The sequence below is a fragment of the Fulmarus glacialis genome, unplaced genomic scaffold, assembly GCF_000690835.1.
Source record: "Fulmarus glacialis isolate BGI_N327 unplaced genomic scaffold, ASM69083v1 scaffold21753, whole genome shotgun sequence".
NCBI classification, from domain to species: domain Eukaryota; kingdom Metazoa; phylum Chordata; class Aves; order Procellariiformes; family Procellariidae; genus Fulmarus; species Fulmarus glacialis.
In genome coordinates, this window is record NW_009202603.1 from 5,425 (window position 1) to 30,624 (window position 25,200).

The window sequence follows — 25,200 nt, forward strand, 5'->3', positions numbered from 1 at the left end:
GCTCCCACAAATCCTGACATCCTGCTTTTGAAGTCAGTAGTTGAATAACCTATTCCTTTGGCAGTAAGAAATCAAGCACATAGTGATGAAGATCTGGGCTATGCAAAATCCACTTGCTAATTAGCAGCTTTCCCGGGTGGCATTGTCTGCTCCAAAATATGAACTTAAATTTTAAAAAATTTTAAAACAACCCCCAAATCTACCTCCTCCAAGTCTCAGCTTTTTAGGAATAGGAAGATCATGTGCGGGAGGGAGAATATACTGATGCCCTGTCATCTTCCTGGTCCTGCAGGCAGGCAGTTTTGAAGTCTATGTGGCTCTTGACACCCAGACCAGCAGTATCACACCACGTTGCTGGGTGCTGTGCAGTAACAGCGGAGCATCTCCAGGCTCGATAGTGCTATGCATTTATTAAACCAATGGCACATTACATTTGTGAGCAGTGTACTGAAATACAATGGAAATATTTGATGACTCAGCAAACTGAGGGTGATACAAGAGGCTGGATTCACCGTGGATCGCTTCACCTGAAGCTCTGTAGATATTTGCACCCATTCTTCTTTTATTCTGACCCTCAAAGCCCAGCACGAAGCCTTCATCCTACTGCATGCAGGTAAAAACAGCACCAGCTGATTTTGAAAGAAGTTGATTTTCCTTGAAACTTTCTGCAGCACAGGCTGCGTACACATTTAATATTCAGTGCCCTTTTGAAAATGGTATGACTCATCTCAAATATAGACACGATGGTAGGAATGAAGAGTTGTGAACTTTGTTTTGGGCCGGCCAGCTGAGGGTCAGCAAGCAGCCAGCCAGACGTGGCCAGAGATGAGGCTTAGTGAGCCCAGGCTGGATACAGGGTTGGGAGAAATTGGGAGGAGAGCACTGGACAGCTTCTGCCCTTGCATCTTTTTTGGACAGAGAGGTTGGTACACCACAGTTCCTGCCTTTTTCACCAGGAAAGTATCTGCCAGCACTCTTGTATATCGTTGGATCTGTGTAGCCGTGAGCAGACCGTGTGGCCAGGCAAGCCGAGTAGGGGGTATATTATGAATTGGCTTATTAGGAGCTGAAAGGTGATTTTGCAAAGACCTGAATATCATAAGGCACCATAATCTCTTCAGGCAAACAAACAGGATTTTTTTGTCAATTTGTGATCCTTTATGATATTGAAAGGGCACAGAGCTGCAGACTGTCCCTGATTTTCAGATGAATTGCTCCACTAGTATGAAAGATACTCTCATAATAGTCCCGAATTAGTTGATTGCTTGAAGTGCCAGAATCCTTAATGCTCTGCTATTTTAAACATATGGAAATTGATTCAACACTTATCATCTATTTAGAGATGTAAATTTATTGAAAAAGATGCCACTTCTTCCTAAGCTTCAGGCAAGCTCTGATACTTAGCTTTCTGGGCACAAGCAGGTTTTTACAAGGACTTGTGATTTTAACTAAAGTGATTTATTTTCCTTCTAAAGGCTGGGAGAAGCAGAGGAAAATTGACTGTATTGTCTGCAGGGAAAAAAAAGATACTGGTACAAGCACTGGTGTGAACTGACACAGATACGGCAGTATCTGGCACATCGTACCCTGAGGGTCTTCTCCCAAGCACGGACACTGGCCCAGACCTTGCCCTAACTTCTGTTGCAATTGCTCTGTCAGTAGGTCCACAGTGATGTTAGAAGCATCACTTATTTCTGTTACAGTCACTTGCTTTAGGGGAAGAGCGATGAAAAACCGAGCGCAGGCAGTGATGGCAATGACATTGGTCGGGTCAACACCCCATGGCAAAGGATGCTCCCCCCCTTCCCCAATTCAGCCTAGGCTTCTAAAAGCAAAAAGCATCGATCACTCATCTGCAATTAAAAGCTCTTCTCTGAAAGTCAGACTGGTTCCCAGCGTCAGTCTGTTGGGCTATCTTCCTGCATGGGCAAGCCCTGCATTGATGCTGAGGGCATGAGGCTGCTCTTAGGATTAGATGAGAAAATCTGCAGCCTGGTCCTAGCTCTGCTGCTGACAGATTTGGCATAGTCACTTAGCACCTTATAAGTTGGAGATTTGTGTGTATTACGTAGGAATGCTGTTTGTGCCTTAAAGCTTGCGAAAATATGAGTTTCTCCTGTGGAAAAAGATTTAAAAGAAAAAAAAATGATTAAGTCTCAGCTATTTGATCATGTGTTATTATTCAGCATGATTCATATATTAGTACCATACTGAGAATGTCTCTATAAAGCCTAATATTATGCTTCTGGGATTAAGCAATATTTCTTAATGTGTTTCTTATCCCAGTATTTTTGCAGAGAAGCTGGAACGGGGCCAGTTCACGCAAGCTGCCTACACGTTAGTGGTTAGCTCAGGTCAGGAGAGCACTTACAAAGTGAATGCCCCAATCATCCCCACTTACCCTGCTTTGGTTTGCATCATGGAGAGGGCACACGAGGTGGATTCCTCTCAGATGAAAGGTGGACAGTGCGCACATTGCAATCTCAGCACTCTTCTGCATTATGGATCTGCTCCCAGGCTGTACTCCTTGCTAGCATAGGCACAGCTACAGCATATTTACTGCACCTTAAAATCTCTTGATGGCATTTGGGAAGCAAGTTCACTGGCTGGATTAACTAACCACCAAACCTGGTATCTTGACTGGCTAATGTTTAATCAGGGGCTTTATGTTCTCGTTTACACCAGTTTATGATGCTGAGTCCAGTCTCAATAGCATGAAAGAAAAATGTGGCTCGTTCCTGAGGTAAAGCACCTTAGTCTTTTGCATAAGCCTGAAAGAATTAATTTGGAGTAAGACAGGGTTACCACAGAGCTGGTTTTTTGAAGTGCCCATTCACTTCTGAGGGTCAGGTTCAATCAGTATCTTTTCTCTCACTGGGAACTGGTGATCTCCCTTGTCTTAAGACCCACTAGCTCCCCTTTGAAAAGAGCAGGGAACCACCAGAGCCTGCTGCTGCTGAGTGGTCCCCATCCCTACCCTCCCCTTCCGCCTTCGCTCTCCACCATCCAGACCCAAGCGACCAGCTCTCTTCCCTAATTACGCAATGACTGCGTACCTAAATGTACTTCTCACATCATGAGGGAGAGGGTGACAACCACCAGCATCTCTCAGGGCATTCAAAGCCTCTCCCCCATGCCAGTGGCCTCTCACGTTGGTTGTGCTGGGCTGCTACGGGGCTACGGTGTGACCCGGCTGATGGGACCCTGTGGCTGGCATCACTGGATGGACCCTCACCTCCGTGTCCCCTCCACTTCAATCCCACCAACGGCCCTGCTGTCATCTCCTCCGTGCAAACCACTCCCAAATCTCTCCTCCCATTCAGCTTCCCAACTAACACGGGGCACAGCCTGTGGCTCTGGCGTAATTGAAAATTTTGGTACACGTCCCATACGCTTATAAAGTTTTGGCCACCTTTGTTACGTGGGATGAGCGTCCAGGTCTTGTATCACAGGCTCTGTGTTCCTAGCAGACTACCACAATTCTGAGACTTACTTGAAGCATTGGAGTAAAACCCATGCTGCTCACTGAAGTATTTGATCACTGTTTTCCTGAGCAGATGCTTGTTTATTTTTGTTAGCGGCAGTAGGAAAATGTGAAGGAGGTATCAGAGCGACAGAGGAAAAAGCCAACTCCCAAGTTGCGAAGGGGTGATGGCAGAATTTACGGGCTGGCTGGGGTTGCAAAGAAGTAGACAATTATATCTTACTTGCAACATGCAGGAAACATTTTCCTTCAGACCAGGCCCTGTACAAGTGTGCCTCCAAGATTTTTGCACAGGGACCTACAACAAAGCGAGCTGGTCTGGGAAGAAATGGTCAAAATTTTCATGCAAAACCTTCGACACACTATTTAGTGCATTTTTACACTCTGCCCTTCAGAAAGCCCTGTTTTTACAAAAGTTCATGAGAATTAAAATCACTGGCAGATGTACCAGAACCTACGGATTCTGTGGGATTTCAAGTCAAATTCATACGATTCCTTCCAGGATATCCCCTCAGTTGCCTCATTTAGCTTGTCAGTGCCATTTTTAAACACATGGTTCAACGAAATCCAACAGCACGTAGAAAAGAAACACGTCAGCCTCACTCCAGCCCCTGCTTCCACCAGCATCTGCCCAAAAAGTCAAGGAGACGGGGATTCCCCCACTACGCACAGCACACAAAAACTCACTGGCAGAGCTAAATGAAACTTAGCAGGGCCAAACGTGTCACCAAAGCACTTGCTCAAATCCCTTTAGCAAGATATTTTTAACCCACTTTTTCTCCAAACTCCACTTCTCTCCTCCCAGCCACGGGGCACTGGTAGCAATGAATTTTGTGTTTTATTTACAACGATGCTGCGAGATCAAGTCAGGCTAGCTCCAGGCCATGGCTTTGCGAGAGAGCATCCTCAATGTACGCAGCAGCAGCTGGAGGTATTTCACCCTCTCACATCTCACCGCTTGTTTGTTTGCTGTCCAAAGGAACAGTGTTTAGTCCCAGTAAAGGCAAAGCCAAGGAGGGGGAGGAAGATGGGCCCATTCACAAGGTCTTTGTCATTTACAATAAATTTAGAGCAAGGGTGAATACAGTTAATCCGTTTGTAACATTTCAACACCCACCCCCTTTCCTGTAAATTCCTGCAGGACTTTGGCAGCAGAAAGCATTGGTGTGCTAGAAATAATGGAATTACAAAAGAAAGAAAGGAAGGGAGTGTAAGCAGTGGCAATAGGAAGAAATAGCTAACCAGATACCTTTCAATTTATATACACACCCTTTTCACATAAACCAGAGGTAGTTATCAGCTAACTAACTATTAGTTCGTTAATCAGCTTATCTTTTGAGAACAGGCTTTGGGTGTACGATATACGTAACAATCAACTACTTTAAATTCACATGTCTGTCCCAACGATTCCCCAGCATCGCAGCTTTTGTTTTTAAAGCAAGCATCAGCAATGTTTTTTTTTTCCTTTGATATTACATATGTTCATGTGTGTATAAAAAAACCTGTAAATAACCAGGTAGATTCAACATTCATCGTTAGGAGCTGAACTTAAGACCCTAGAGTTATCAGCAGAAGCCTTCATCCCATCAAGGTGCCCACTGCTGGGCAGCTGTGTTTTCCATAAGATCTCTCTGACTCACCGACTAGCAGGAAATGCATAGCACGCTGAACAATGAAGCACGGGCAATTACTGAAAAGAAGTGTTCTCCATTACAAGTAATTCCAGGCTGCATTTCTCTTAGTTTCCAAATTTAAAAAAAAAAAAAAAAAAAAAAAAGAAGTAAAAAAGACGCGCACAGATTGTTGAACTTCATTTTTTTTATTCAAATAAATGGACTTTGAAGGAGGAAAAAAAGCTTTGCGCAAACAGCAAACTGTTTCTATACATAGCTATAAACAGGCATATAGCTAGTCTATAATAAAGCAAACTGTGCAAATTAATTTAGGCATAGATCCTTCAAAATAGATGTACCACCCACAAGTAAGCTCTGAGCTATTCCAAGCAATGCTGAAGAAAACAAACATTTTCCTATCAGTCTGCCTTCTCAACAAAATCGGTTCAGCCAAGACTTAGGACAGGAGGGGGATGCTTTGGTGGAACAAGAGAGGGTCGTGCTGTGCGCTCTTACAAACGCGTGACTCTCATCAGGGGACCGGGACACCTTTTGCCCGGAGGTGACCGTGCCTGCGGTTTAGCTGGAGTGACTCAAGCCGTGCCTGCTCGTAGGGCTGGTCAGCCCTTGCGGGTGGAACAAGGGCAGAGGTGGGTGGAAGCTTTTCTGCACGACTGAAATTTGAAACACCAGCTTGGGCATTGCTGCAATCATATTTTAAGGTGTCCAAGATGGGCAAGCAGGTGACTGAATCTGTCCTTTTTCAAACACCACCTTTTTACTTAAAAAAATTAGTACCAATAGTTGAAATTATGACAATCTAATTGAATCGATTTAAATCGTTATTGACTATTACTCCTAGAGCAATTCTAATTATGGGAAGAGTCATAAGCAGGCCATGTTTGCTGCTGAAGTTTTAAGCAAAGTCAAACCACTGAAATGGATGAAGTCACTGAACAGAAGAAACCATCAGAAACCAAAGCTGTCTTGAACTGCTAACTTCGCCATAGCCAGCAGGCAGCTTTCCCATGAATGCAAAGAAATATTTACTTAGTTTCAGTTCATTCCGATAATTGCATTCCATATGCACTGTTAATTCACATTTAAACTAATTGGCAAATAAAAGATGTTCCTACTTTATGTGGCAAAAGTAGCATAAGGTGGCAAGATCCACTAGTGCTAAAATCCTGCAGGATTAGAACCTACTAGGAATAATCAGGAATACTTTGTTTCATTACCAGGATTAATCAAAACATATTTTAGTCAACTTATTTCTCCAGCATGTTAAAGATATTGCCAACTAATTAAAATAATTCTAAATAACTGCTTTTCTGCAAGTAATTTGAATTCCATCTGAACAAAATTTGCTGCAAATCATGAACAAATGAACAACCATCTAATAGGAACAGATAGACAACTTTTACTATTTAATATATGAAACATAAAATTTTAAGAGCCCCAATCAAAATGTCAGGCTGGCAATGGCTTTAAAACACACTCACGTGTCTTTAGAAAAAGGCAAAAAAGTGGCAGCCACACTTTCTGATCTTATGACTTGCCTACTGAAGTCTCCACATGGTTCACCTTCACGAAACACGTGCCAGGTACCTGTGAGAGCTGTGGTAAAGGTGGTGATCCCAGAGAGCTGCTCTGGCAGGAGATGCCGGGAGCCGCTCGGGACACAGCGGCAGGGAGGGGACGGGCTGGTCACACAGGCATAGGGAACTGTCCTGCTTACGCTCACGAGCAGCCTGCGGGCCACCGCGTTACTCACCAGCCCCATGGACAGACAGATGCTGTAGTCTGGATGTGGGATGTGCAGCTAAACAGCTCACGAACAACACGTTGGCCACCCTTGATACGACACATCTCCAGGGGGCCAAATGTAGTTTAAAAGCTGTATGTAATTGTGTGAAAAAAATGTGGATTTCATTACCAACAGAGAGGGGAAGAAATCTTTTAGGGAGGGTAGCAGGGAAACATGACCTAGAGTACAAATACAAAACAAGACAGAAATTGATTATCTGAATGAAGCTTTCCCACTTGCTGATCTAAACCATAATTAAATTGGCGATTCAAATCAATGTAGCTTGGTGTTGTCTTACCCTCTTAAGTTTTATATATTTTATTTACACATAGTAAACTTCCTATGACATGTCCTGGATTTTAGAATGCATAAACAGCCAGTGAATGATAAGCAATGAAAATGCTGCACTGCTGCTTTTCCATTTAAGCGCAAATAATGTCAACAGAACTCAGGAATAAGCTCCAGTAATGGGGAAATGGCATCACAGAAATGTCTCTCTGCTTATTCAAATCTTAAGCTGGGGAAAAGTCAGGAGCAGTATTAGCATTAATTAGACTGCCAACTACCATGGAGATCTCCTGCACCAAGGTGTAAAATCCCAAATTGGTACAAGCTTGTTAGAACAGAGCACTTTCACTGTCGGAGGAAGAACAGGGGAAAAAAAAAAACGAGGAAAAAAAAGGAGAAAAAAAAAAAAAGAGGAAAAAAAAGGAGAGCAATTATGGCTTTACATCAAGTATATTTCATAATTGTGTGTTAAAATATATACCCACATCATAAAACACTTTAAAAAAAAAACAAATATTTTTAAATGTATGTACAATAATGCAAAAATATGCCTAAATATGTATCTAATGTAAAAAAAAAAAAAATTTAATAAAATCTCCCTTCAAATGCCCCCTTGCTCTTCAACACCTTAAAAAAAAAGGAGAGAGTTCAGTAAACAAACAGGAGTTAAAACGCAAACTAACAGACAGACAAAAGCAGTGCAAAGCAGACACTTAAGAATGGAGAGGCATCCAATTCAGCTTCCCATTCCCCTGGATTACACCACAACTACAGCGCCACTTGTCCTATGCCAGTTGAATTTTGGTTTTAAAAAGTCAGCCTGGTGTTCAAGCTATAAGAGATTGCCTGTGGCACTCATTTTCCATGCAAGCAAAAAAAGTTAATGATAATCCAACTAAGTACCCTTTAAACCCCCTTAAACAGGGGTGAATTGCACCCTAGGCAAATATTTCATGTTCTGTATAATCCTGCCAAGCACAGAGATCCCGTCCAACAAACCATATGAACTAAAGTCTACCTGGACAACTGTGATGGGAGAGAGACTTCTGCTGTTTCACAATTGTTTAGTCATCTCTCCTTTCTGCATTCTCTAGGAAACTGCAAACAGGGGTCTGGTCTTACAATTTCAGTAAATCCGTATCTTGTATTTGTGATGTTGCAATTACATTAGTAATCGGGCTCCTAAATATTTCTGAAGATTAGGTCTGAATGTCTGAGTTAAATGAGACACTTCAGTTGCACAAGAAAATGCTGATCTGGTTCTTACTTGGATGTGTTCAGGTGACTGATGTATATCCTCTATCTTGCTAGCGGAACTATTCTCAGAATACAGTTGGCTGTACGTGAAATAAAGCTCTTGTTTGCAAAAGCAATCTGAAGAGGTTTCAGTATTGCTCCCTATAGGAAAGGTGGCAGGAATTGAAGCTCTGTTTAAAAAACCTGCTTATAAGGCACTGGTGCAGCAAGGTTTGTGACAAACATGGTTTTATGATTTCTCTTTTCCAACTGTTTAAAAGTAAGTCCATTAAATCGATCATAAATAGCAATAAAAAGACATTAGAAAAGTCCCAAACCAAAGAAATCAACTTAGCATTGAAACTTAATTTATGACAGTCCCACTTCAGTGCACACACTAGCTCCTGCATGTTTTTTTAAACTCATGGTTGGCTCATACTCACCCTATATACTAATGTCCCGCCCCCCCAAAGTCATGATGGGCTGAATATCTTCTACAAACAAGAAATTTTTAGATGACATAATGAAGTTATACATCAAACTTACAGATGATGAACAGGAACATAGGAACATATATTGGCTTACCCACTGTACATATCTATTTAAAGCTTTAAAAGAATAACAATATACACAAAATATACACTTAATTCACAAAGTAAAACAGCCCTCAACATCTGCTATTTTGTAGGGCTATGGATTTCTTCTATTAAAATTCACACATGGAACTATCTCTGTGCCAGCTCCTCTTCGTAAGCAATAGGATCACTTCAAGGTAAATTAGTTCTTCATGTATATGTAACAGAAACAGCAAAAGCTCAGCCTCTAGTCATCACTGTCGCTCCCAGACTCACTCAACTGCAAGTCATTTCCTATGGAAAACAAAAAACAACAAAACACAACAAGTGGGTAGGCGTTAATTCACATTTCATGGCAATCAAACCAAAGAACAGTCACATTTACACTGGAAGACTTAAATAAGAATAACACAAGAAATGAATGCAAACGTCATCTGTCATTTAATGGAATGGCTCCCCATGCCCAAGAACATTAAGAGCCGTGTGGGGCTAATACACAGTCAGATCCAGGCCAAACCGAGCATCCTTAGCTCCACAGCCACCAAAGCTGCTCCCTGGTGGGAGAACAGCACTCCCCACGCTAGCAGCTGTGGAAGGTATTCCACAGCCTCCAGCCAGCCAAGCTCCCGTATATGGCTCTGGGACAAGCCATTGGGGAATTCCCTGGCTTTCTCGGCCCTTTTAAAATAGATTTTTTTTGTTTTAAGGTCTTTTGGGTAGCCAAGGCAAGGCCTCCACATGTCAATAGACCAAAAGGAATGTTAAAGCCATCGCAACTCAAGGCTATCAGCTGAATTAAGCTGACACACGCTGTGACGGTGAAAGCCCCCCTCCAAAGTGCAAAGAGAGATCAGACAAAAGGCGGCCAGGATATGGATCAAACTTACAGTCTCAGACCCTGTTTTGCAGAGCACTTGTGATTTGGTGAGGTGGAGGGGATAAAAGGGGGCAAGAATCATGCTTGTGTTCTGGTAACTGAACCTAGCTCTTCCAGCATTCTCCCATGGCCCTGCACCAAATAGCTGCAGAGCAGCTATGCAACAGCTATGCCCTGGATTTCTTCATCTCCTCTCCCGTTTTATGAAACAAGAACTTGGGTTAGGGGCGATTCTCCCCATGAGATGGTCACCAGTGACTTGAATCATCAAGGACATATTAATCCTTGGCAAAAGGATTTTAAATCCAAAGGCAAAAATCGTTGCCTGAAAAAAGGAGCTATACTACCAGTTCCCAAATTCTCCTGAAGTCAGAGGCTTCCTGACATTCAATGACCTATGCAGTATTGTTGTTGTGGCCCAGGAGAAGCAGGGAAGAGGCAGCTCACAACCAGAAACAGGGAAATGGAGAGTCCTACTGACTTTGTTGAACTTTGGATTTCACTTAGACATTCATTGCTGACAGCAAGACGGACAGGCCTCTCCAGTTTTCCAGCAGGCCTTTTCAGTATTTGTATATTATACTTGTCTTCTAGAAGCTGGAAACCCCACATTTATCTGTATTTAAACTCCACCATTTCGCTATGTGTGGGTGCCAAGAGCTGTACACAAACATGCCTCAGGAGGAATTAAGAACAATTTATGATAACTAAGTTCTAGTTTCTTGTAAATGCAGTATTTTAACTCCACTGAGTTAGAATATACCTGACCTAGCATAAGGAAAGAGCAACACAGATGTACGCCATCTCCCCAGCGAGAGTCTCATGGGACAAAACTATGCTTTAAAAACATTTTTTGTACTTTTTAAAGGGTGAAGTGAGTTAGTACTGATTCAATGCTTGCAAACACCATAGCTGTAATATTTTAACCGAATACATGGCACTTTAAACTTCCCTTCAAAATGTATTTGTGAAAATGCAGCTGAGACCAACACAGTATAGAGTAACTACTCTGACAAAGCAATACAGCTAATAACAAAGACCACAGAGACTGCATTTATGACCACAGGACAGCCTTACGCCATTCACAATTCTTTACAGACCTTTAACTGACACACGTGACAACCTCACTATTTATGTCTAATCTGTGTTTTCACATTAAAATAATTCCCATCCTCCAGTGCACCAGATCCTCCCACACTGATGCTTTTCTACCCACTCATTCCACCTGGATGCCTGAATCAAGGCTCAGCACGGTCAATGGGGGCCATTGCACTGATGCCCACAGGCTCCAGACCAAACTGAAGCAATCTCCACACCTTCAGACAGGTCTCGGCCCTCTGTTCAAAAAACCTGCCCACATATTGCAGCCAGTACAACTTCCTGGGATTACTATTTGGCAAACTGCACTTCATGGAGTTAGCCTAACATGCTAAGAAAATGAGTGGTCTCAAGCAGTTTCCCACAGCGATAAGACACAAGCCTTTACTTACGAAGCGTGTTCATGAGCTGATTGCTTCCTTGTGGCCTGCTGGTGCCGTTAGCAACAGCATGCCTGTTGTTATACTGCTGGTGCGGTGGCTGGGAAGGGGAAACATGTGCTGGCTCTTCCCCCTCACTGCTGGAGCTTTCATCTTCACTCCCAGATGAGCTTTCTGAATCCGATGAGCTGCTTCCACTGCTGCTGCTCATCTGCTCAATAATTTCAACCTCTGCTCTCAGCTCTGAAATAAAAGGACATTCATCTGGTTGAAACCATAAACAGGGCCCCATGGAATTTTGGAAAAGAATGTGAAAATGCAATAGTTTTGTCAAGTGTAATTTATCACATCAAGATATCTCACATGAAAAAGAGATATGTGAAGGAAAGGAAAACCAAAAAATTCTGAAAACTTTTTTTACTTAGTTGTGGTAGCTAAATTTAAAGAAGCAACAGCATAGGTTAGTATCATAAAACCCTCACTTCCACTAGTATTATTTATGTACTTTATACTCCTGAAAGCACTTCCTGCTTCATTATTTTCAACAGGTTATATGCTCTACATACAAAGTAAGTACATTTCCTGATTGAGTTTTACAGGCCAACAGCCAGCCCATTTTTTAAAAGCATTTTAACATGAAGGAATCTAAATTGTTAGATGTCAGTGACATTTAGGCTTTTGGAAAACTCAAAAGGGGGGGGCTGGGGAGGGGTATAGGCACATGATCACAACAGAAACTGCCTTGACTTCAGATAACGTATGAAACTGCTCTAGCGCAAAGTCACACAACTCATTTTAAACAAACGTCAGAAGCAGATGGATGACATCAGATAATTTTGCAGTGGGACAGATGAGAATAGATAAGAATGTTCACATGTTGAGGAGTGGTAATAATACCTTAACCTGCTATAGAGCTTACAAGTAGCCACGAAAATACAGAGAGTACTCTGAAACTGGGAAGTTATTCAAGTCAGACACACCCCACTTCAGGGTTTCCAGTGTAAAGAAACACTGGAATACCATGACAGCACCACGACAGCCGCATCAGCAACAGCTAGTGCTGGCTGAACGACTGGTTACTAAACAGCTATTAAAGTAAGTCACCCCAGATGACCATATTGTTACCTTTGTCATAATTATAGAGTGGCCTAAACACTATTAGAGGACAGTTCTTTTGTATCACCCACATTAGAGTACCTAATGACTCAGTTCATCTAGGCAGGTTTCTGTGAGAGAACAATATTCACATATATTTGTTAAGCATAGGATGTGAAACTCCCAAAATTTAGGCTTTTGTTGTGCTAGCAGTTCTATATCCACAGAGTTCGAATTCAGTGCTTGCCCTGGAGAAGTTATAGGCTAAAGGGACAAGAATGAAAGAAGGAAGAAATGAGGTGTTATCATCCCTACCTGACAAATGGAGAACTGATGCCAGGAGTAGTTCACCTTAGCTCAGATGAGTATCAGAGTGAGATGAACCCCAGCCTCTCAGCTGGGGACATACTTCTCATCTATGGCATAGCCAGACCATCTAAAATGAGTCCTTCCTTTATGTAAAAATGGCACGATTTTAATGCTTCTTGTATTCAGCCCCTGCAGGAGTAAGTCTGAGCAACTGGAACTCTTCCCTTTTTTAGTAAGGCCCACTTTCCTTGGGCTGCTTAACACTACAGAGCAACAGCTAAGTTTTCAGCCTTCACACTATTTACTGGAGAGAGTTCCTCTAGCTCAGCATGTATTGGTTTGAAAAATTAAGTTTTCTTTTTCCGGTTTTAAAACTGCTATTTTTCAATTTCAAAGTTCAGAGCTCAATTTCAAATGCTACAGTAGCATATAGCAAATAGGTATATTGAATCGGAGGCAAGGAAGGCGTATTGAAAGGGAACAACCAAATGACTAACTCCAGCTGGGCATTTAAGGATAGTGGGGTTGTTCCTCCAACTTACTTCCTAAATCTAGATCCCTGAGTAGACCACCTGTTTTCTCTGTACTTTATTAGTATGCCAGGTAAAACTTACTCTTTTATCTTGAAGAGATAGCATAAGAGACCATTGGAAGAGGGAGGAAGAATATATGATTAGGCCAACAGAAGATATTACTTTTACTTGTAATGTCTTTCTCCCTTATTCCCTCCCAACACAGTCTTGCAGGCTTTAAAAATCCATTTCATGCCTGGAGCCTGATATACAGACAAATGAGCACTTGTAAGTCACTGTTCTCAGCCTACCCATATCGAGGATTTCAAATTGTAAATGTTCCCTGTGTTCAAGGCTAAGAAATTCATAGGGGAAAGCTAAAGGAAAGGTAAACAGGAATAAGAGTTCTTTTCCTTTAAAATGCCCAGATTAAATTTTTTTTTTCCCCCTAGCTTAATGATGTAAAATTTCCACATACTTCTAGTTGTTAGTTGTAAATTATAGTGACGATAATAATACATTGTTAGAGTATCCTGGATTGTAGCAAGCACAATCACCTATAGACCACAGTCCGTATTGCAAAAAGATTCAATAAACAAGTCTAGTACAGGACAAATGTCTGAGAATTACACAAGTATGCTTACAGAGCTAGAGAGTCTAGGGCTGAAATGGAGGAGTGTTGGCACACGGGCTGAGAAGAATATAGCAGCCCAGAAAGCAGCATATCAAATAGTGTGAAGAAAGTGAAGCAATCTAAGAGGCATTGGTGGTGAAAGAAATGCATTCCAGAGAACTAGGGATAAAAAAAACCTAAACAAGAAGTTTGGACTCGATACAGTAGGCGAAGAGATAACTGAAGGAAGTGATGCAGTGTGACGAATGGGAAAAGAAGTTAGCCTAATTTTAAACAAAATTAGGTATCAGTGTCAGATTGAAAATTGAAGGTTTTCTGCTGGGGAAGCAGAAAACTAAGAGCCCCAAAACAGGTTTGGTTATGAGGAGGGAAAGGGAGAATGCCTTGGAAGAAGTGGTGGGGCCCACTAAGCTGAATATAGGCAGGAAAAGCCAAACAGCGCCAGTATCACAAGCTTCAAGGACTGGGAAGTTAAGGGTGTTATCAATGACAGTGATCACTGGTGGAAACTTTGGTCTGAGCCCATCTTCTAGTCAACTTTTGCCTCACAGGCTGTCAGCTCCCCCTCAGGTCTCTCTTGTCTCTTAATTCCTTGAGCCCAGAATTCTAAACATCTCGTCTGTGCAGATGAGAAAAAAGTAATTGTTTTCACTAATGTTACGGTGGTTGCTGCATCGCTAGAAGTCTGTCAGGCAGAACTCCAGCAGGACCACTAAGGAAGTCTGTTCAAAACCCTCTTGTGTCACACTGTCAAAGATGGTGGCTAAGCCAATGATGACACCAAAGCCTTGTAGGAAAAACACATCTGCTTTAAAACTGTCCGATTTTGCATTTTCCTGTTTGCCTATTATGCTTAGTGCAGTTATAGGTACTGAAGCCTTGGCTAAATATTTCCTTGCGGTGCCTCCAATTAAAAATCATTGTGTGTATATGTGCACGTATATGCCAAGCTGAACAACAAAAGAGTCAGACCTTTCCTAGATCTTTTTGCGCCATAAGATCAAACGCCTCATGCTGATGCACCTTTAAGGTTTAGAAGATGACAAGAGTTAGGATGTGCAGCAGTTACTTTTAAAAAAGTTTTCTATATATTATAGTTTTGAACACTTGCCTTAATTGAGTCTACATCCTCTGAAAACGCTGACATTGCTAGGGGAACCTTATCTTTTGCACATTTCACGTTACAACTGTGGGCTTTCTTTCAAGAAAACAAAATGGCTTGCTGTTTTATACTGGCAGTCAATGCAGTTTTTAGAGTAAAAAAAATTCGAGGTCAGAAATCATTACACAAACAGAACAGCCTTTCTCAACAGGGCTGTCTTCTGAATATATTCAGTATCAAATGCTCTAATTTCTTTCCATAATCATATCTAAGGGTTCTTACTTCTTCTCTCAATTCCAATAGGCTATGCAGAATTTTTAAATAAAGCCCTAACCTTGGGCTGCAAGAATACCAAGGACTTTTGGAAATAAAGTAATTCAGCTTTAGGGACGATAAGGTTGTATGCCCACAGCAGAATGCTCACTGTTAATAATGGTATGCAAGGTGGAGAGAAACCAACTTGATATTGGCACTTTGAGTATGCGGAGATTGCAGCTAGAAGAGGCAGTATTTTACACTGAAGTGCAAAAATTTGATTGAGATGTTCTTGAGAGACAAACACAGTGCTATGGCATAATCCTTACAGACTACAGCTGCATTTTAGGTAAACAAGATCTGCTCAGATTTTTAAGCACTGAATTTACAGTCTCCAAACCAGAAATCGTTTCTGTGGTTTTTTTCTCAAGTACGGCATGCTGTAATTATGTCAATGATATTAAAAACATTTCTGTTGTGGTCAAATATATCTGATAAATGCCGATTATTTCATGCATGTAAATAGCTGTATTGTGGTATATGCGTGCAAATGTTCACCACTTAATGAAATGTTATTAAATGTAGCCAAGTATTCAAAAGAACAAGCTGTAACTCTCTCTTTTGCTCCCTTCAGGCAGGAGGACAATATAAAAGCTTGCAGAGGAAAAGATTCCTTTGGTGCAGAACCCTAGACAGCCTCCCAAAGGCCTCTCTGCATGAAGGAAAGGACTGGTTCAACTCCCACATGCCCTGACTCTGTCCTCAGGCACTGTAGTTTGGACAGCTGTGTAATGGGACAGAGAACTGACCTACCTGAAAGTTCATTTCCCAGCTCATCTGTAAGGGGAGCGATGGAAATGCATAGCTGAGGGTACCGGGGCAAAGCAGAAACCCATACTGAGGTTACCTTAAAACTATTGTTAAACATCATGAGGGCTGTGTGTCTTACCACACCCTTAAGTAGGGCATACTGGGACCAAGAGAGTGTCATAGCACCAGAGATGCTTTCAGCCAGCACCTTTGGGGATTGTAAGTTCTGTGCTGTGTCCATTAAAGAAAAACCACTGAATTTCAGCTTTATGTTTGTCTTTCTTCATACAAAGGGGGTACTTCACCCAAAAGGAAAGCTACTGCTTGAATGGAAAGAACAGTCTCTTCAGAACTTAAAAGTCTTTGTTCACAAAAAGACATATTAAGGGAAGATAACAGGACTGAAGACTCTCTCACAGCTTTTACAGTTAAGTTTTATTAATTATTTTCAGTGTATGATGGTGCCATTTTAGTTCTACCTTTCCCAAATAGGTTCTTATGATTAAGTGTGGTTTAGTAATGCTGATACTCTAGATAATCAATGCTGGAAAAAAGTGATAAAGAGCATATATTGTAAGCAAAAAAATCCCTGCCCAGGTATTTGCCCTCTCTCTTTTTGGGCCCTGAATTACTGTCTTTATAAAACACCAACTTGAAGTCGTATTTTTAGTACAGGTCAGGTGTTCTTTTGCTTGATTTTGGAAACAAAACTCTACAGGTTATTTATTTCGAGGTACCTTCCAATAAAAGACGATCAGGTGGCAAAAAAATTACTATTTTAGACCACTAGAAAATGGTCTTTGTAGAATAGATGTCACACTAGATAAATGTAATTATTTTACTATAACACGACCTTTACAAATTGCTGTACGTATATAAAAGAGTGCCCCAGTGGTTAAGTAACTTATTACACACCACAAGAAAAGACATTTAAAATTTACAACTGATTAAATTTTTAAATTAATGTATCACCTGTTATCTTTCTCCTTACCTATTACACAGAAAATAAAAATGGCAATGCAGCTAAGGGAACTGTAGCTAACACACTCTCAGACGTTGATTCTGTCTGCTGACCAGCATCCGGGTATTGAAAATACTACTGCTGCGAAAGAGTGAGACCAGTCAGCACCTATGCAAACACACAGATAGCTTAGCAGTAAAAGTGTCACCTAGTGATTACCATGAACTGAAAAAATACCCTGCTAAGTAATTAACATACTCTGGGCAATTAACATAGGCTAAGTCTACAGGCAAAAATAGCTATACGGGACAGAGAAAAAAAGAGAAAGAAAAAGAGACCCAGAAAAAAAAATACTAGACAGAAAGAACAATCTTAAAATAAAATTGCGTCTGGTGCCAGACAAGAAACACAAGAGAACCAAATAAAAATTTAAATTTAAAGTCCGCCTCATTCTGACTGTGTTATCCACAGCAAAACCAGATATCACACCAGTATGAAAGGAAGGATATGGGCAAAGAAAGTGCACCCCGCCCACAGCAAAACACTGAGCCAAAGCATTGCTTGAGCAGGAGACTGAGTTGAGCCAGTCATCCCTTCAAGGTACTTTAATAGTAAGTATAGCAACTATATGGCAGATGTGATCAAAGCTGCAGAGGAGTGCTTGTGGTAAAGGGGAAGCTGCAGGGTTGTTCACTCTCTCATCCCTCCCCTACTTGCACCGCTTGGCATGGCACAAGCTCCACGTCTTGTGATGGGGACACGGCCACCCAGCCCTTCCATCCCACTGGCAAATGGCTCCAACCTTACTCAGTGCAGGAATAACTTTTGTCCAAGTTACTTGATTGCATAACTAGATCTTGGACCATTAGCTTTTGTTGTTGTTATTGTCGTTGCCTAAGATACCCATTCAACTCGTCTAGCACTCAGCTGCAGGTTTCTGAATTCATGCTTATTTTGTCTTCTTTTCAGAACAGAGAATAGTTGGGAAGCGAGAAAATTATCCACAAAGAGGAAGTTCTCTCATGCCAGAGAAATATCTATGCTGGCAGAAGAGAATAAATAATTCACTAAGATGCCTTAAAATGATATATAAAGATGACAAACCAGCTATCAAGTACCATCTTTTAACCCCTGATCATTCTAACATGTTATTATAAAGAAGAAAGACAAAACCAACCAAAACTCAGGAAACTAAAAACCCTTCTTTACCTCTCTTAATGTCATCCAGCTGTGGCTCAGGTGAAGGATTGTCTTTCAAAGGAGAAGTTTTAGGTCCAACTGCTGGCTTGGTTGGGGCTCTGAACTGTGAAGGAGGCTGAGATGCTCGGGCAGACTGTTGTTCTATTCGGGCTTGGATCTTACTGCTGCCCTCTGCTCTGAAAAAAAACAACCAGAGATATTCAGCAGTACTGTGCGACTGTGTTCCACTTTTTCAATATCCTTGTACTAATGCATCATCTGTGACTTCCTTTTGTACAGATCTCTACTTTGTTTTATAAAGATAAACAGTGAATTACAGCTTTCTGTACGCAACACTTGCTTTCAATAGCAAATATGCACATACAAATACACTGCAGCACCCTTACAAAATGTGTTTTCAAATCCAGATGTGGTTCAGTGGTGCCAAATTCTCTACTTGAAGAACAATGAAGGCTTTAATTTAGCAATTAGTATTTGTATTTTTAAAAAACAATAAGCAATCATAGTAATTTAAAGTAACTACATGATAAAACAAATCCACTCATAACAAAATCCTGCTTAAAACAATCACAGCAAAAAAACCAATTTTCTCACTTGCAATTAAATCATCCCAAACTGAACTCTCTTAGAGGTCAACCTGACTAGAGCAATCATTCTTACTGCCAAATACAGCATGGAAGCACTTAATTCCTGTTTTTCATTCATTTGCTATTATCCCTTAAAAATAGTTTAAGCTGTTTCCTTAGTGGGAAATAGTCTCCAGAACAATGCTATGCCTAGTTGTTCAATTCAAAACAGGTATTTCTTCCTTTTACTGAATCAATGATGTGATTCAGATTGTAGGACAGTCAATATCCTTGGCCGAAAAGAATCCCCAAACAAAATACTTACTCAGGTCCCTCTATGGTACACCATAATGAGGTTAAAATGTGTGGTGTATTTATCGCATAATACCAGAGCTTTTGGGGGTATGGCTTTATGTAGTGTAGCACAGAAGCAGCTTATGTGGGTATTAGAGCTCAGTTTCGGTTCTAGGAGGGTCCCAGCTCAGCAATGTTACACTTTTTGTCTGTGGGCTAATCCTACTGAGAAACAAGTTAAACTAGCCCATGTGGAACTTCCTCGAACTGCACCTAAACCTAAACTTCTGGTATCTGAGCTAGTACATTTAGCACTAACTCAGGTATCTCTGTGCCCCATTGAATTGTAGATGCAACGTCAAAAATTAAGCACAGAACTACCTCTTCATTCATCACTGAAATGCAGCTATTAGATACCACATTAATACAGCTTACACAGTAATTCACAATAGAAGTGAGGATTTGGGAATACACTCACTTTATCACATGAAAGGTAAAAGCAAAATATTGTTTCCGGTATTAATTATGCTCTTGGAACTACAGAAGGTTTTATTTAGAGTAAGTGCAATTACTCCCTCGTGAATGTCATCAGAACGTTAACACTAAAAACTCTGCTCCCACAGAGTGTTAACAGGTCGTTAAAGATCAAAGTAGCCATGGGGGGTGGGGGGGTGGGGGGGGGAAAGACACTTCTGATCTAGAAAACTGAATGACTTTGCAAAGCACTATTCCTCAAAACAGGGATCCCCAATTTTTTACTCCCTCTGCTTGAGAAAAGTTGAAATATTTTTCACCTCACCATTGAGCCAAAACTCAATGGATCCAAACACCTCACTGAACCCAAGCCCTCCTGCACTTCTTTGCTCTTTTCTGACTTAAGCTTCACCTGGACAAAGTCCAGCAGAACTTAAACTGGGAATTCAAATCTCATCTATGATGTGCTCATATCCACTGGACAAGATGAATGCCACATGGATGAGTTTTCACATCACTGATTCAGAGGAGTGTTACAGTCCATTTACCTTGAACTCAAAGTGTTCTTGGCAAACTTCCAGCCAACTGCTGATGAGCTGCAACCCACATTTCTAGTAGTTTTAGCAGCTAAAAGTTCTACACTGCAATAAAGTGGCTTTTCTTTTCTTTTTTTAAATTTAAAACTTGTAGAATTATTCAAGTGCTTCTTCTTCATGAGACATTTGAATGACTGCTTTCTCTTTAGATCTCAATAACCTGTGGTCCAGTGATGCTGAAAGAACATGATCCAGAGACTTCAGGTACTTGCAGAGCAGCAAGACTACTAAAAATGTTCCAGCTGCACACTTTGTAGCATTTGTGCAGTGAAGTAAGAATATTGGGTGAGAGATGATTTCTGGCGTCAGCAATTCTTCTAAGCAAAGCCTCACAACCGTTATTTCTACAGTTTTCTCTGTCCCTGTCCCAGGTGGAGGTTTTGGACCCGAGTTCCACTTTATGTATCACTGACCAATACAGGGATGTTTCTTGTTCCTTAAGAGTATATTATTAAAGCATCATGACTCCCACAGGAAGTGGGACTAGAAAGTCCAACAATCCTTTTCACAGCCTAATGTTTCCATGGTCTTTTTCAGCTAAGTAGAGATTCCTGAAACACATCTCATTCTTCAGCCAGCTTCCACAGCTTCAAATCATCAGTGGTGTTTCATTGCAAACTATAATTATGTCCTTTCAGCAGTGGAGAATTTACAAATTCCTTACTCTTGGATTCACACTCCTATTTGCATTTTTAGGCAAGACAATTGGCCATGTAAAGCCCATAAGGCTTAGTAATTAAACATCACTACAAAATAAAAGAAAACTGAGTTCTGGTTCAAAAGACAGTCTGGAGAAGAAACTTCAGCAAGAATTAATCCTATCAACAGCCCTGTCCCCAGCTTTACCTTGTTTTCTTGACTTGAATGCTGCTACTAAGTTTTTCCAGCACATATTCCCCTGTGTCATGATTGATAATAAGCACACAGTCCTTCTGATACGGCCTTTTATTTCCTTTAAACACAGTCATTGGTGGAGTTGAACCCTGGTATCAAAGAAAGAGCACACATTTTTTTGGTTATATTTCCTTACCCAAAAGTTTACAATCACTAAGAGAAATGAATACATGTATTGTTCTGACCAAGAGGCTAAGCAGTCAATGTTTAGTTCCTACAGAAAATGTTCATTCATGAAAAGGAAAAAATACAGTTATATACAGTAGATCAGACGTTTCCTCATAGCAATATTATGCCTTTCATCATTTTAAGTGTCTCTGCAGTGACAAAACATCTTCTCCATGGTTGCCATTATTTACAGTTCTCATTCCCAAAATGGTAACATAACTGAATTTGCATAGCTGGCTCTGACAACTGTCAGAAATCTTCTTGACATTTCTGCTGTGGAAATCTTGGGTTTGGATAAGAAATAAAGTTCTAATTATTCATGTAGCAGAACTGTTGCCTAGAGAAATACGTGGTCAATTGAAAAATAAACTGCTTTGTATTTAATCTATCAAAAAAAAAAGGCAGTATTTTCATAGTGGATTACAAGCAACTGTCACAAACTATGTAAGAACAGTTGCCTCCTTCAAAGTCAGATTAGCATGTAGATGCCATGCAATTATACCGAAATGTCTTCTCAAAAGCAAATGGGGTATTTTGACGCCTTCCAGAAAGTCCCCAAGTCCACACAATGCTGCATAGAGCCATAGAAGTCTAATGGCTTAGACCGAGAAACAGTAAAGACAAACTCATGTGGTGGTGCACGCTGGCTAACTGGTACTGCTCAGATTATGCTCAGCTGTACTGCATCCATGTGCAGGCTGGCTCATACACCTGGGTTTGGGGTTACAGGAGGCAGAATCTATGGTCTATCTGCACACAGCAGCATGGACACACACCTGGCCATGTCAAAAAAGGACATGTTACTCAAAGGGGATATACAGAAATATGTTCTCAGCTATGAAACCTTCCCAGACTTCTCTGTAATGTATAGCTACTGTACAAAAGAAAAAAAAAAAAAGTTTATTCATGTGCACCTTTGCACATGCTGTAGAAAAGCAACCAAAATCAGGGAGAAGAGGAAAAAACGCATCCTTCTACATTTCATTCTGAGTAGCAAAAATGAACAATCATATTTTAACCACTCAGAATGCAATTCCTATTCTCCATATTGCTAAGAAACAGAGTATGTTTTAATTTAAAATGCCTTCGGAACAGTAAGGGTGAAAAATCTAAATTCCCAACAAAGATACAGTAAGAGATATAGATAGGATTCAGAAAAGATGTCTCCAGAAAGTCTAGTCTTCAAAGGCATGTTACATTTTTATCATTCCTACATTTAAGAGAGGAAAGCAACATTTAAGAGAATAAAAAGCAAGCTGAAAGTCAAATCCTGCTCGCTGTTGACAACTAAGTCAGGAAATGTGTAAAGCACAAATTTAATGAAAATTGATCAAAGTTTGTTGGCTATCATTCCGCTACCCAGAAGCCTCCTAACTCAGAAAAGACTGTGACTTTGGCTAAAAAAAGTAAGCAGAAATGGAACCCTGCTTAAGCAAATTAACAGTCCCACCCTTCTACTTAAAATTAAACGTTTAGGTTTTATGTTAGTGCCTAAACAACACTGGCTTACGGATTCTGCTGATTACAGGATAGAACAAGAAGGTAGGTGAAACAGGTGACATTTAATCAGTTTGTTTTCACGCGTGAGGGCTTTTTAACAAACAGAAATTCTTCACCTCCCCAACCAAGACTGTTTATCAAATATTAAAGCCACTAAATCCACATGTAGAAATAGTACTTCAATTTATCCAAGCAGCAAGGGACACCAAAATACCTCCTGAACAAATTACTAGAGATACCCTCAGGGACCAGGCAATTTCAAAAAACAACTTAGAATCTGAATCCTATCCAGTTGTTGGGCAACTGAGAACCAAAGCAGGATCCAAGAAATTCAGTAAATCTTGTCAGGATGAAATAATCTCAAAACTTATCACTCTTTTCCAGTATGCTCAGTTTTCTCCAGCTCTCTGTCTGGAACACAGGCAGCACGGCCTTCGAACAACATACACCCGGTGGCTGCATTTAGTGCAGCTAGCTGCCTAAGCCCCCGAAGCATACTATAAGCTTAAAGCTGTTCGTATTCATGGGAAGACAATCAAATTAAACTCATCAGTACAGAGATTCGGAAAGGGACATTACAAGTGATGTTGTTCACAAAAGATGAATGAACAACACTGTTCTCAGTCAATCCAAGATGAATGCCGCTGCTATTAATTGTATTGTTAACTGCTCTCAAATAGCACTACCATGTTCATAATTTTTATAGACAAAAACTAATACGTGACCTCCTGCAGCACTAAAGGTGATCAAAGCCATATAAAAAACAGGAGCGGGGGAAGCAGGCTAAAGCCTCATTCAGTGAGAATTATCACAGCACCATCACCTACCAATTCAGAACGCCAACACGCTAGAATAAACAATACCAGAAGGATCTGACACACAGCTTCCAAACTGACTAGTACCCCCCTGCAACCACCAAACCCATCAATGTCTGTGAATTCTGGTTTATTGGCTTGACACATAGCATTAGCTTCAGCTAATAAACAAATCCAGTTCCAGCATGCAAGCACTTTCTTTTGTTTTGCTAAGGAAACCACTGAACCTTCAATTACAGAACAGCTGCACCTATAAACAGTTTGATCACTTCTTTTATTGCTGTTTGACCATCACCCTCACACAGTAGATCTTTATGGCATAATTTGAGGAGGAAGTGGATAGGAAACCACTTCATTGCCACTCACTAGAACCACCCCCCTTGCTTCCACTGATAAAGATAAAGGCAGGGAACCCTCTATGCTATCTGCACATGTTTTAGTAACGGGAAGAATATGCTTACAGGCCTACCTGTGGCTTCTGAACATCAAACCTTGACTAAAGCCAAATTACTCTGCCTTCCTTCATTAAGCCATAGCACTAAAAATGGATGTAAACCAGGTATAGAGCTTCAGCTAACAGTAAAAGTCTTGTTATTTGAGGAAGAGTAGGAAGGAAGGAATCAAAAGTAAAGAACAGACTGGAACCTTACAAATATAACCCTTTACAACGATTCAGTTGTACAGTCCTTTCCTAAGGTAACACACTACAAGTCTGGCTGCTCAAATATTGAATCCACTTGTATTAACAAAGATGAAAGTGAAAATAACATTTACATTAGACTGTAACTACATTGCAAATTTGCTGGAGAGTAAACAAGGACACATATACAACAAACTTACTGGAATATGTGGCAAAGTGATTGTTACGTCATCTCCTTTACCAACTTGGAGGTCCCCCTCACAAGATGTATCAATCGATGCTGGCTTAAAATCATCTAAAGAGGAAAATAATTGCGATTACATTTCTTAGAGTCTTCAGAAGCATCATCCTGCCCTGCAAAGAGTCACTGCACATTACTGTGATTACATGCTAGCGTTTACAGCAGGAGTGGAATAACGCACCAGTACAATGTGTCTATGCTCAGCGCCCCAGTCATATAACGGTACCAGATTCTGAACTTCCTTTCTAAATTGGGAAGAAGATTCTAGACCTTGTGTTTGAAGACCAAAAGCAGACTTCTCCAAACCCCAGGCTTTGAGTAACACTTAATTTTGCAGGCAAGTGTAAAACTGTACTATGCATCCGCAAAGAGTATCAACTTCAAGACCTAGGGCTCTGCGTGGCTCCTGCCAATTCCAAACCTGAGGACTCTCTCTGTGACAAAGACAAATTTAGTGACATCAACTCATTCAGCCTCACTGATATTTCTGGCTATTTAACAGCCATCTTGCCTCCACAATACCTCCTCAAGGGTAGAGGAGACCTCAGATCTCACTTATGAGGAAAAAAGAGGTGCTGATCTTACTTCAGCAGGCTCCGTGCTAGTCCAAGCCACTGTGGATAGAAAGCACGACTAAGGCGAGATACTGTAATGGCTTTAAAATAACCCTAGTTTTAAGCATTTTTGCTGCACTATATAGAATGCTGTCTCCCAAACAAGGCACTTCTGCTTAGTGTATTTATTTGAACTAAGAACATTTTAACTTAAAAGTATTT

At 40.8% G+C, this 25,200-nt stretch overlaps 1 protein-coding gene across 1 annotated transcript; it reads right to left on the reverse strand.

Moving 5' to 3' along the window:
- Positions 1-8,698: 8,698 nt before the first annotated feature.
- On the reverse strand, positions 8,699-24,478 carry EAF1 (ELL associated factor 1; the record flags this gene model as incomplete). Its single annotated transcript, XM_009574358.1, has 5 exons — positions 8,699-9,297; positions 11,371-11,601; positions 18,246-18,412; positions 21,013-21,149; positions 24,384-24,478. Coding segments are annotated over 5 exons (677 nt in total), but the record flags the coding sequence as incomplete, so codon positions are not given.
- Between the last annotated feature and the right edge of the window lie 722 nt (positions 24,479-25,200).